We start from the raw sequence: 12,454 nt of genomic DNA on the forward strand, positions 1-12,454 counted from the left end.
TGAGCTCCACTCTGTGTGAAAAAACATACCTATGGGAAATACTAACTTTGCATAATATGGATTTTACATAAAATCCAATATGGATGTATTACAGAAAGATTATTAGGAGACTGCAAAATTATTTGCTTTCTTCAGTGCTGAATATTGCACGATAGCACAGAATTCCTCTTGGAGTTTCTGATGTCTGTGTTGTGTTGTTGTTGCTGTTTATAAATTACCACAGGAGCCACCAGCTGTCATCCTATAAATTTTATTGGCACTCTGTAAATATTAAATCAGCCTGCTAAAATCAAGCCATGTGCAGTAACAGCTGAGGCTCTGTTATGGAGGGTACATGCAAGAGAGAGATGTGCACTGTGACTCCCATGATTCTTACGGCTTACAAGCCCCTTGTTTCTTGAGACTGTTTTCCAGGATTCATTTTGAGCCCAACTGTGCCCCTTAACCAGTGTGCAGAAGGGGCATTGTCTGTGCACAGATACATCCTGAGCTGAGAAATCAGCCTTCTCAGCAGTACTCAGTTTCCTGGATCCTTCTAAAATGTGCAATTTCATTGCTACCACTTTCCTGCAGCACTGACGCACTGCTCACTTTCTTGTAAACCTTGGTGACGTGCAGAGAAGACACTTGTAAATGCTAGAATGGGGGCAGAATTCTTGATGTCATGAAGATCCATGTCATGAAGAAAAAGGTCTATGTCAATGAAACAGCTTGCTGAAACAAAACCTGTTGTGGCCTAGAAGTTTTGTCAGTCAACAATGTGACGTATTTAGGATGAGGCTGTAGCTGTTAAGGGAAAATGTGTCTCAGGCTCCATTTTCTCTCTGACTTAATAGCCAGAAAAATCAAAGGAAAGGTATGTTTTCTAATCTTCCTGCCTCAATAGTAGACATGGTGAAATTTCCTGAGCCTGCAGTCTAGATAGATTACATGGGGTACTAAGATAAACCAGGCAGTAGTGTAAATTAGGGAGTTAATTTTCATCTTAGGCACTTCAGTGGTGTAAGGAGTTCTGCTCAGATAGTGTCAAGCTGCAGATGTCCTGGTATTAGTTCTTCTAATGCCTCTCTTCCTCCAAGAGTTGCTGTCTAAAGACCAGGCAAGGCAACAGAGGGCTTGAATGTTCCACATCTATGTAGCGTGAGGTGAGTTTGAACAAGCTTTAGCAAGTACACCCTTGTTCAGAAGGCAGCTTAGGTGCATGCCTGCTCAGTTTGAACACCCTGCTGTGGGCTGCAGCCACCAGCAGAACATCACATTAAATGACTGGTAAAAGCAGTAGCTAAAACCAGGAAAAAGGAAAATGCCTCAGAAAAGCCCTTAGAGAAACATCAGGCTATTCCTGACTTTTTTTATTTATTATTGTTGTTATTATCATCATCATTTTTATGATTGTTATTACCATTATCAGTATTAGATTAGTAGTAGTAGTAGTAGTAGTAGTAAGTATTTAGGTTCTGGTTAATTTTTTAATTTTCAAGTTAAAATGCATTTTGCTGATGCCGTGGAGCCTGAGGTGCTGTAAACAGGACAATCTTGTTCTCAGTGAGGCCAGTTAACCTTTTATCAATATTCTTGCAATAGGGCCAGCTATAGAGTCCTTTAAGCCCCATTCTTTCTCATCTGAGCAGAGGGAGTGTGGACAGCTGTCAGGGAATGATTTCAGGTGAGCTGGAGTTGGTGGTTACATGCCAAGATATTCAAGGAGTTAGGTTTAGCACAACAGAAAATGCAAAAAATTTATAATTCCTTACCAGTGTTTCCTGTTTCTACTGGTAGACTGTCTGATGGAGGACCCGAAGTACCCCCAGTTCCACACCTCTTAAAAATGCACCATCTGGTACAGTACATACTTCTGGGTACATTGTGCAGGATCTGCTGCTCTTGATGGATCCCTAAAAATCTATGGGGCCTGATGGGATTCATCTGAGAATCCTCAAAGAGCTGGCTGATGTCATTGCAAAGCCTCTCTCAATGATTTCTGAATGGTCTTGGGAATCCAGAGCAGTCCCAGCTAACTGGAAGGTGGTGAACATTGTCTGATTTATAAGAAGGGGAAGACAAAGGACTTGTCTTTGAAACTGCAGGGTTCTGTCAGTCTCACTTCGGTGCCTGGTAAAGTTATGGAGAAGATTTTTCTGGGAGGTACTGAAAAGCACCTGAAAGACAACACAGACACTGGTCATAGCCAGCATGGCTTCATGAGGAGGAAATCCTGCTTATCAAACCTGATTTACTTTTATGACAAGGTAAGACACGTCACTGACCAGGAGGTGCCAGTTGATGTAATGTTTTTGGATTTCAGTAAAGCTTTTGATACCATCTCTCACAGGATCCTTCTGCACAAAATGTCTGGCACACAGCTGGATAAACACATCATGTGATGGGCGAGCAACTGGCTCACAGGTTGGGCACCAGGGGTTACAGTGAATGGGGTGACATCAGACTGGGGATCTGTCACTAGTGGAGTTCTACAGGGCTCCATCCTCAGCCCTGTATTCTTCAATATATCCATAAATTATTTGGGTGCAGGACTGGAAGGGATACTAAGCAAGTTCGCAGATGACACAAAATTGGGAGGAGCTGTTGACTCCCTCGAAGGCAGGAAGGCCCTGCAGAGAGACCTTGACAAATCAGGGGTCTGGGCAATCACCAACCATGTGAAGTTCAACAAGGGAAAGTGCTGGAATCTGCACCAGGGATGGGGCAACCCTGGATGTATGGACAGACTGGGAATGAGATGCTGGAAAGCAGTGCCATGGAAAGGGACCTGGGGGTCCTGGTCAGTGGCAAGTTGAACATGAATCAGCAGTGCCCTGGCAGCCAGGAGGGCCAGCCCTGTCCTGGGGGCATCAGGCACAGCATCACCAGCCTGGCAAGGGAGGGGATTGTCCCACTCTGCTCTGCACTGGGGCGGCCTCACCTCGAGTGCTGGGGCAGTTTGAGCACTGCAATATGAGAAACATACTAAGTTATTAGAGAGCATCCAAAGGAGGCCAGTGAAGATGGTGAAGCGCCTTGAGGGGAAGAAACCCTTCTGAGAAACAGCTGAGGTCACTCTCTGTTTAGCCTGGAGGAGACTGAGGGGAGACGTCATTTTGGATGACAACTTCCTTGTGAAGGAAATGGGAGGAGGAGACACTGATCTCTTCTCTGTGGTGACCATTGACAGGACCCAAGGGATTAGCCTGAAGCTGTGTAAGGGGAGGTTTAGGTTGGATATTAGGCAAAGGTTCTTCCCCCAGAGGGTGGTTGGGCAGTGGAACTGCTCTCCAAGGAAGTGGTCACAGCACCAGCCTGACAGAGTTCAAGAAGTGTGTGGACAGTGCTCTCAGGCACATGGTGTGATTCTTGAGGCTGTCCTGTGCAGGGTCAGGAGTTGGACTCAATGATTCTTGGGCGTCCCTTCCAGCTCAGCATATTATGATCCCAGACATGATTATGCAGCTGTATAGACTGGCAGAGATCTTCTGTCTGAGTAAGGAGTCTTATTTTGCTCTTGCAGCAGGGAGTGAGTACCTTTAGGAGAAAACACTGCAAGAGATTTCACCACCTGCCAGTAAAAGCTAGTCAGCTGAGAGCCATGGGGTTAGTTGTGAATGTTTCGTAGATGGTGAACAAAGTACCAAGCACAGCATGAAGTGCAGCTTCAGAGACTTTTCCCTGGAATACGTGGTTGTACAGAATTCAGTAAGAGTTTGATGTAACCCTGGTGTTTGATGTATTTACAGACATTAAAACTGGTTGCATTACATCCACACTTAAAAGAATAGCCTGGACTGAAGATTTATTTTGCTAGAGCAATAGGAAAAAAACAGCACTTCTCTTCAATTATTTTCTACATAAAGCACATCCATTTGAAAAAGAGACAATAGGACAAGTAAAAGGGCAGAAGCATAGAAACTCTTCTTGGAATTGATCGGAATTTTCAGAGAGCTCTGAAACTATAGCTTAGTCTTGTTCTGTAAGTGTGGTGATGCGATACCTTTATTGTATTTTTATATAAGTTTTCTGTACCCCAATGGTTCATCCCTACCTTCCCCACTCCTATTCCCAGTTGGTTTTCCCCAGACCCAAGCCGCTCCCCCGGCGCTCCCTACATGGTTGTTCTCCTCCCCTTGTTCTAGCTCTTTCCCTATCAATCACCCAAACCCCTCCTGTTGTTCCCGAAGGTCCAGTGTCCATCATCTGAAACCTCCCAGTTTACCCTTATATGGTCCCCGTCAATCCCCCGAGACCCTACCCCTCTAGATACCTCCCCCTTTGGAAATCCCCTAAACGTCGATGCCCCATTGGGGCATGTGATCCCTTTCCCTCCTCCCCTTGAGGCTATTGGTCCAAGGAAATGTCTATCCTCGTCCATATCCCTCCCTTAGAGATTTCTATTGGTCCCCAGTTAAGCCATCCCCATTGTAACACCTCCCTTTATAAGAGGTTCCCTGGAGTTTTTCGAGGCTTGTCCCCTGTGAGTTGCCTCCGATAAGTTTGGATTATCCCAGGTGGCAAGCCTCCTTGCTACTTTTTATCCTCTCCCTCGTCCGGGCTGCTGACAGCCACTGTGCCTGGAGCTTCAGCTCCCCTGGGCAGAGCTGAACTCCTGAGGAGCAGCTTTAAAGCCAAGAGCTTCCAGGTGCTCCCCACTCCTGTCGCACACCGCAGGGGCTGCCCTGGTCAGTGGCGGTCATTGCGACATGTAAGGTAGGTTTGCACAAGGAGTGCTCTAAAATAGATCACATTAGCAGCACTTATATTGTCGGCGTAGCTGCACTTACAGAAAGCCTGCAAGCTCTGAGCGGACATAACTAGGGTTTGTTGCTGTAATGTTACTATTGAAAGCATCCATGCAGTGATGCAGATCAGATCCCTCACCTTTCTGATCCACAGTGTTCTGTTTGTAGAGGCAATCATTATGCCCAGAGAGCAAAATCCTGTTAGCCCCTGGATAAAACATATTCCTAATATAGATGTTTTTAAAGGCTGAGAAATCTGATCCAATTAACACATTGATTGATTTTGTGGAATACTGTGCTAATTACATGCAACCAGTCATTGCTGGGTTAATTAAACATACATCCAAAAAACCTACAGCACTAATCTAATTATCAATTACTACAGCTGTCATTATCTCTTTTCACCTACTTTTAAGCTGTGCAAATTTACACTAAGAATCTCGTCCCGCAAAGTTCTTACATGAATAGCTTTCTTCAACTGGAATAATGCTTCAGCATAGAGAAGAAGCTTTAAAAAATAGACTGAGTACTTCGCAGTCCACAATACAACTTCAGTTCAGCCATCCTCATGATAACCTCATAGTATATCCGTCAGTTTTGTCAAAATGACAAGACTGGAAGATTTTTCTTTTTAACTGAGGTGTAATCTTACTGGGAGTGTATGTAGGTCCTACTTTCAAGTGGTTCTCTGCAAGTATCAAACCTAAAAACACATTTGCATTTCAGAAAACAAAAGAGAAAATGTGGGTGAACATTCTTATATAGTTGGACAGCTTTAAAACGTGTCAAACATTCTGAGAAAAACGGAACACTTGGCTTTTTCAGATTTTTTTTAAAAATTCATCAATAAAGAGAAAAAAGTTGAGAACTTTAGTGCTTTTGTGCTTTTCTTCCTTAGGCTTGATTAAAAATGAACACCAATTTTCATACACAGTACAGGGATTATAAGACATTGATAGCTAGTTACTTGGAATGACACCATATATCATGCCATAAACAGCTATATATAGTTTTCACATAGGTCCTTCATGTAAAAGAATAGAGAAAATACTTTCTTGAGTTTTAGTACACAATTTTTATTATTTAAAAACAGGTTTATATATAATGAAAAATAACTATATACTAATCTTCAGTTCATTCACTGTGAGTGACCTGCAGAAGTAAACAGCTTCAGATCCAGTATCAGAACATAATTCAGATGCAATTTTTGGTAAATATTTAACATGGGCCTTGCACTCCAAAGCCATGCTGCATATATTTTCTGACAGAATATTAAGATAGCTTTAATCCCATTGCAGTTCAAATACAAGGAATCATCTACCCAGCCCTTGAACTTAACCAGCTAAGTCAATAGTGACTTCCAATACCCTAAAAAAGAGCTGTGACAGTTTAGCAACAGTGGCCCAGGTCTGAGAGCAGATTCCCAGAGGACTGGAAAAAACTGGCTTAGAAGTATGCTGAGCTCTGTTGCTGGAAGCTGATCGCTGTCTGGTGTGCCAGGTCTGCAAGAGAAATCCAGGGAGAAGCAGCTGGAGAGAGCAGGAAAGCCAGCAGTTGGGCTGATAGCCCCTGGTGCTGTGTTGCCTAGCAGTAGACTCCAACCCTTCCTAGCAGAGTTCTCTCAGCTGTTCCTGTAAAGTTGTTAAGGTATTGCTATGATTATAAAATACTTCTCAGATTTTCTGTCCCATGAATACCTTTTTTGCTTTAGTTTAAGTGTTGAGAACATTATTTAAACTTTATCTTAGATTCATTGACAATGTTAAAATTCATCAGACTGGAAAATGTGCCTTGTCTTTCCACTGTGAATTTAAATAACAATGACAGTGTATTAATCTGTGATGTTTTCTGTAGGACTACGGCATTTTTTATATTTTTTTTTCCTTCTGCAGTTGAACACTTTGAGTAAAATTAGAGGTACAGAGCGAATGTAGGTATGTGGAAAAGAGAACAAGTGGTTTCTGTGGCAAAATACCCTTTGCCACTATCAGTGTAAATTGTGCAGTATATTAGTTTTCAATGAGAACTGAACTCCAGCTGGGATCAATCAGTATGACATTAACTAGTCACAGCTTTCTATGTACGTCATTTCCATTTATGTTTTACATTCTCCAGCCATTATCTTGATGTAAAAGTAGACATATTTTTGCTGGGAACAGACTAAATCTCTTCTTTGTTGCCAATAAAGTTAAATTGGTACTCCTTGCAAGCAAAGGCAATGAAGAAAAAGTCAGCATTCAGTTTTTGCACAGATAAATCATGTTAGTTCTTCAGCCTTTGTTTACTAGCATGCTAGAAACAGTGATAGGAAGGGTGGAAAAATTTTTAGTTTTCCCTTGTTGAAGTAAGAACTTAACACATAAGCCCAGTAGTTTCATCTCCTTTTCCCTAACAACGGCAAGGAAACATTTGTTACATTTTAGGTAAAGTTATTGTTGAAACAGAGAAGATCATGTAGAAAGTCTACATTTTTCATATTTTTGCATACTGTTGTGATGACAACTTTTTTGGATTTTTTTATTTGCAAATTCTTATGATCAAGTTAAGCAGTACTTTGCACAGGTTAATTGTGCCCATGTACGTTTGCATACAAGTCTGACAGTAGAGATCCAATCACAGGGTCTTTAATCTTCCTAGTTTCACATTTACACTCTTCTACAATCATGATTTCTTTGATCACTGGAACAGAATCAGTGCAGTTGAGATCCAGGCGTTTCATGGAGAACTTGCTGGGCAAGCAATGAGAACAAAAGGTATAAAGATGATCTTCTGAACCAGGAACGTGAAAGGAACTGCATTTTCCAAAACACAGATTATTCTGTACTGTCACCTTCTCACAGCTGTTATGAGTAACACCCTGAAACAGAAAGCAGTTCCAAGATTTCTGGTGCAGAAATGGCCCATGGACTTTGCTAGAAGGCATGAATGAAGAAAAAAAAAGGAAAAAAAAAAACACTGCACTTTTTTTTTCTCAGAACAAAAAGTACAGGTTTCTAAGACACATCTGTATGTACATATGTCTGTGTGAAATAAATTTAGTTCTGGGTATGAAAAGACATGGTCCTGAACAGGTTGTGATTACAGAAACACTGAGAATAGATGGTAACTTACCGGGAATACAGCACTTTTACCTATACTGTTTGCTTGTCTTGATGTTACAATATGATAGAATGGCTTCATCTATGCATAGGACAATTTACCAGTTCTCCGAAATTCTTAGCACAGAATTAGACATAGGCAAGTTTTCTACTTAATACAGGAGAAAAGAATCCTTGCTTAACTGTAAGAAAACAAACAGCTTTTCCTGTTTATATATATACACACACGTGTGTGTGTGTGTGTGTGTACATACACATATTTAGCTCTATTTATCTATCTATCTAGAGAGAGAGAGATCATGATTCAGATCTACAAACAGTTGAGATGTTTATTTATTGAATGGATAATTACTCATCACTTCCCTGCCTGCATAGGCCTTGTCAGAATATCTGTGCATAAAAATAATAAATAATTCTTTGAAAATTGAGTCTCTGGCTTTCCAGTGCTGCAATTTAGCAGTTTGCCTCATCAGACTAAAACTTTTTCATCAGTGTCTTTCAGCCACTTACAATGAGCAAGTGTTCTGAAGCCCTGTGACTTAGCCACTGAAATAAGCCCTGTCCCTTCAGTTGCTGATTACAGGAGACGGGGGGCAAAGGCATGTTTGTTGATCTTGAATGCCTGTTCTTACCTGGGAAAAAGGCAGGGTTCTGCAGTTTTCTTGGTGCATTTCATTGGTCTTGATTGGCAGGACAACCTCTTCAGAGTCTGAATTTTTCTTTAACATGAAGTGGTCCCAGAATTTCTTGGCATCTTTTCTGTAGGGAAATTCAGACTCTCTCTTGCTGGAATAATGGGGTGGAGAGAAGTTTTCCGCAGGAGAGATCTCTCTGGGTGCAACCCAGGTTCTCAGGTCTTGGTCTGCGTGGAGTCCTGTATTGGGAAGAATGAATCTGGACATTTTTTTCTCCTCTTTCTTCTCACTTCCAGATGCTGTCTGTGGAATTGATACAAAAAAGCTTGGTACTTTCAGGGTCTCATCAGCACCTACTGGGTTCTCGCTTACCAGCTCAGGAGAACTCTGACTTTCAAACAGATTTTTGTCTAGGTAGAAAAAGTGCTGAAATGGCCTTCTGCTTTTCCTTTGCTGAGAATTTCTCTGTAGCTCTGTGGCTCCAAGACATGAGAGCACTAACATCTGAAGGAGAAGCAGTGACATGATCCTGGAAAGTGCAACCCTGTAGACCTCCTGCTATTGCAGTGAATGTAGTATGCTAGCTTTATATGAGAACCTAGTGTCAGATTATGGCAGAGGAGAGGAGGGCTTGGGAGAGACACTGGTGTGGCTAATTACATTCATTTACTATAGATTACAATTATGATAGGGAAGTTTGTGCTAATGAAACTCTGCTTTCAATCTGAGTTATGTGTATTAGAATCTCCTATCTAAAATCTAGTAACCCAGGATGTTGTGGAGGACAGAAGGAGTCAACAGGAGGAAATGTTTGGATAAGGTGTCTAGTTTAGGCTGAGGAATTAAGGAAACTTCCAAGGTTGTGTATTAGAATGTTCAGTGTGGTCTTCATTGTTTATTTTGACTTTCCATTCCATACAGCCAGAGACTGTCAAAACAGGGAGTGTTATTTCATTACAGTAGGAAAAGACAAGCTGATTAAAGTTTGCAGAAACAGTAAGCTCGATCTTGAGACCATGTTTTCAGAAATCTAACTTTGGTCTTTCAGATTTGAGATAGGACCCAAGGTCTGCACTGCTAACAGACTGCCACTCAGACAATCAGAGGAATCTGTCAGGGAGCACTAGCCCTTGCTTGATCTTCCTCACAGCAGGTTTGCAGCTGCTGGAGGGCAGACGTGTCACCAGAAAAGAGCAAAAGGTCTCAAGGTGAGGAAACTCTGCCTCCTGGGTTCTCAAAGATTAACTAACAGTGCCACGTCCTGTTCAGGCACCAAAGCCACTCCAGGCATCCTATAAAGTTGGTAAACAAAATGAACATTTAAATAAAACATGTTAGAAAAGACATATTTATGATTGTAGCTATCAAAGTCTCAACAGAAATACCTCAAGACTACTAGACCTTAAAATAGAGGCATTTTCTGCAAAACTACCATGTTATGCAACATGTAAGAAAAAAAGTCTGCTAGAACAGCATGTAGAGAAAGGTTTTGGGAGACAGAAAAGTTATTTTCAATAAACATTACAAATAGGGATCCTAATATTAAAATACTAAAAAGAAATTCTGCTTCAGATAGTTTGCCATTTAGGTACCCTAATTTCTACACACTCCTGTTTCTACGAAAGTCTATCCATAGACTCTAAAGTTTTTATTATTCTTGAAAAAATAAATAGTGTGTACTAGATGTATGATGTTACTTGACTTTAATTTTCAGGGAATTAATTTATTACCTAGAACTGCAGTTTGAATCTTCACGTCGTATCTGTGTTGGCCAACAATTTGAACTGAAGCAGTTGACTTTTGTAACTAAAATACCTTGTATCTGATGTGTACTGGTAAAAGTCACTCAAAACTATTCAGCAACTACAAGAACATTGAATTTTGGGATTTCCTTCTTTTTTTCCACTCTGTTTTAGTTGCTGAAGAGCCCCGAGACTGGGCTGATATTCACACCTATGTATTATATTGTATTATGTTTACACAGAGGATGTGATACATTTGCCAGTGCCTTTCAAACATGAAATTTGTCTGTTTGAAGCGAGATACATATTTGCAAGTCATCTAAGGATGTCTCTGATAATGCACAGATAAAAACTAAGTGAATAGAACTGGAATGATTTGGCTTCCCAGACTATCTAACCTAAACTGGCCTGGGTTATTGCTGCAGTGTGAATGTTAAGAAGGAATGTATAAAAATCTTAGTATTGACATATATGTATAGATATTTCCAGATATGAAAAAAAACGTATTCAAGATCAAAATCCATTCCTGGTACATACCATTCTGTCCTGTAACATACAGCAAGAAGAAAGGCCTTTGGGGGCTTCAGATGTAAATGCACAAATGATCATTTACAGAAGGTTAGGGAAGAAGACTGAAGCAAAGAAGTGTCAGCAAGTCACTCTGCAAGCTGCTCCGCAACCCAAAGGCTGATAAAAGAGTTCTCTTCACTTCTAGGTCAAGCCAGTTTTAGTTCCTGGGGTTTTTTGGATGGTTTTACCTAAGATCTGATGAGACCCAAAAGCAGCATGCCAGCTGTGGTTTTGCCAAGCAAGTCTAAGACTGTTCCCTCATGCCTACAATAGTATGCTATGGCTGCTTTCCAAGAGGCAAAGTTGGTAAGATGTGGGACCTGGTACATCTGGGCATGGTTTGTTCAATATATAAATACTGCCTTAATTTGTTTCAAAGTCAGCTGCCTATATAACTATGCAGAGGTAGCAGGTCTCTCCTCAGCCTCTCAGCTTAGGCAAGAGCCTGCATGCATTACAGGAAGGCATCCCAGCTCAGACAGCAAGCTCAGATAATCATTCTAAAGTTAAAAATAGCAAGCATTTGCAAGTTTCTTTGTGGTGACATCAACTGCAAAGACTAATAATTGACTACAGGGATTGGACTGGGCACATAAACATTATGTTCCAAATAGACCTAATCTCAGATTTATACAAAAAAACAATGCTGTTTCTTTTCTAAAAACTTGTTTTCCTGCCTGATTACCCTTTCATATAAGCATAGAGCATGTTTTCACTGTATTTTGGTTGTTAAATCTTCTGGCTCTATGCAGCAGTGCCTTTCAAGCAGGCTTTGATTTGCCTTCAGAGTAGCAATTTATTCAGGACATTCTGTTTTCACTAGAAATAGTCACTGTGAATGTTTGCCCATCCTTTTAAAACTGTCAGGTCTACAGATGACAAGTGCTATGCAAATGCGAAGTGGTATTATTCATCCGTTTCAAAGCTGGAGTTTATTCAGTCATTATGGACATTATCTATGCTGCCAGTTGATGCCTAAAAATAATTCTTGGGCAGCACTTGAATTACTTGCCTTCTGTTGAGCTAAATAGTCTCATCATACCATGATTGATGATAAAATCATTAAAATGGATTTTCTATATACAGTCCAATTCAATATCTCCTAATTTTCAAAACACATCCTATGTAGACAAACTTGTATTCAGATATATCTTTAACAGATCCCATATGAAGACCTCAGAACTAATGAATTATCACTATGCAGTTTGTTCTCCAATAATTGTACTTATCAAAGAAGGCCATCTGTGGTCTTTGTTTTACTGAGTTTCAGGGAAACAGATCACATACAGGCCTCATGGGAAATTTTTAATTATGAAACCAGGAGTCTTTTAACAAGGTATGAGATGAAAGAACAGACAATAGGTTTGTTTAGTTTTGTACCTCCAACCTTAGATACTCTACATTATGAACACCCCTCTGTTTCAAGTCCTCTCTTGACCTGTTTCTTGCTTCACTCATTTATATTTTCGTGTTCACTTTTCTCTGTTTCTTTTCTGTGTTTTAGCAACAGAATGAAGAACAGCAGTAGGTTTCCTACTGCAGCCAAAATGAAGGTGCTCACACTTTAAAATGTTTACGTTTTCAGTGGGGCTAGGATGAGTGTCCTTTCACTCGTGTTGGCCCATGTTCTCCTGGCTATAGGTTAATACACAGGACACAATGGGTGGTTCTCTCGCCGT

At 40.8% G+C, this 12,454-nt stretch overlaps 1 protein-coding gene across 1 annotated transcript; it reads right to left on the reverse strand.

Moving 5' to 3' along the window:
* Window positions 1–7,293: 7,293 nt before the first annotated feature.
* CER1 (cerberus 1, DAN family BMP antagonist) lies at window positions 7,294–8,988 on the reverse strand. The gene is made up of 2 exons (XM_069002432.1): window positions 8,461–8,988; window positions 7,294–7,587 (listed from the first exon to the last, which is right to left on the reverse strand). The coding sequence occupies exons 1-2, from the start codon at window positions 8,986–8,988 to the stop codon at window positions 7,294–7,296; spliced, it is 822 nt and encodes a 273-aa protein (XP_068858533.1).
* Between the last annotated feature and the right edge of the window lie 3,466 nt (window positions 8,989–12,454).

The sequence above is a fragment of the Aphelocoma coerulescens genome (genome assembly GCF_041296385.1).
Source record: "Aphelocoma coerulescens isolate FSJ_1873_10779 chromosome Z unlocalized genomic scaffold, UR_Acoe_1.0 ChrZ, whole genome shotgun sequence".
Lineage (NCBI taxonomy): Eukaryota > Metazoa > Chordata > Aves > Passeriformes > Corvidae > Aphelocoma > Aphelocoma coerulescens.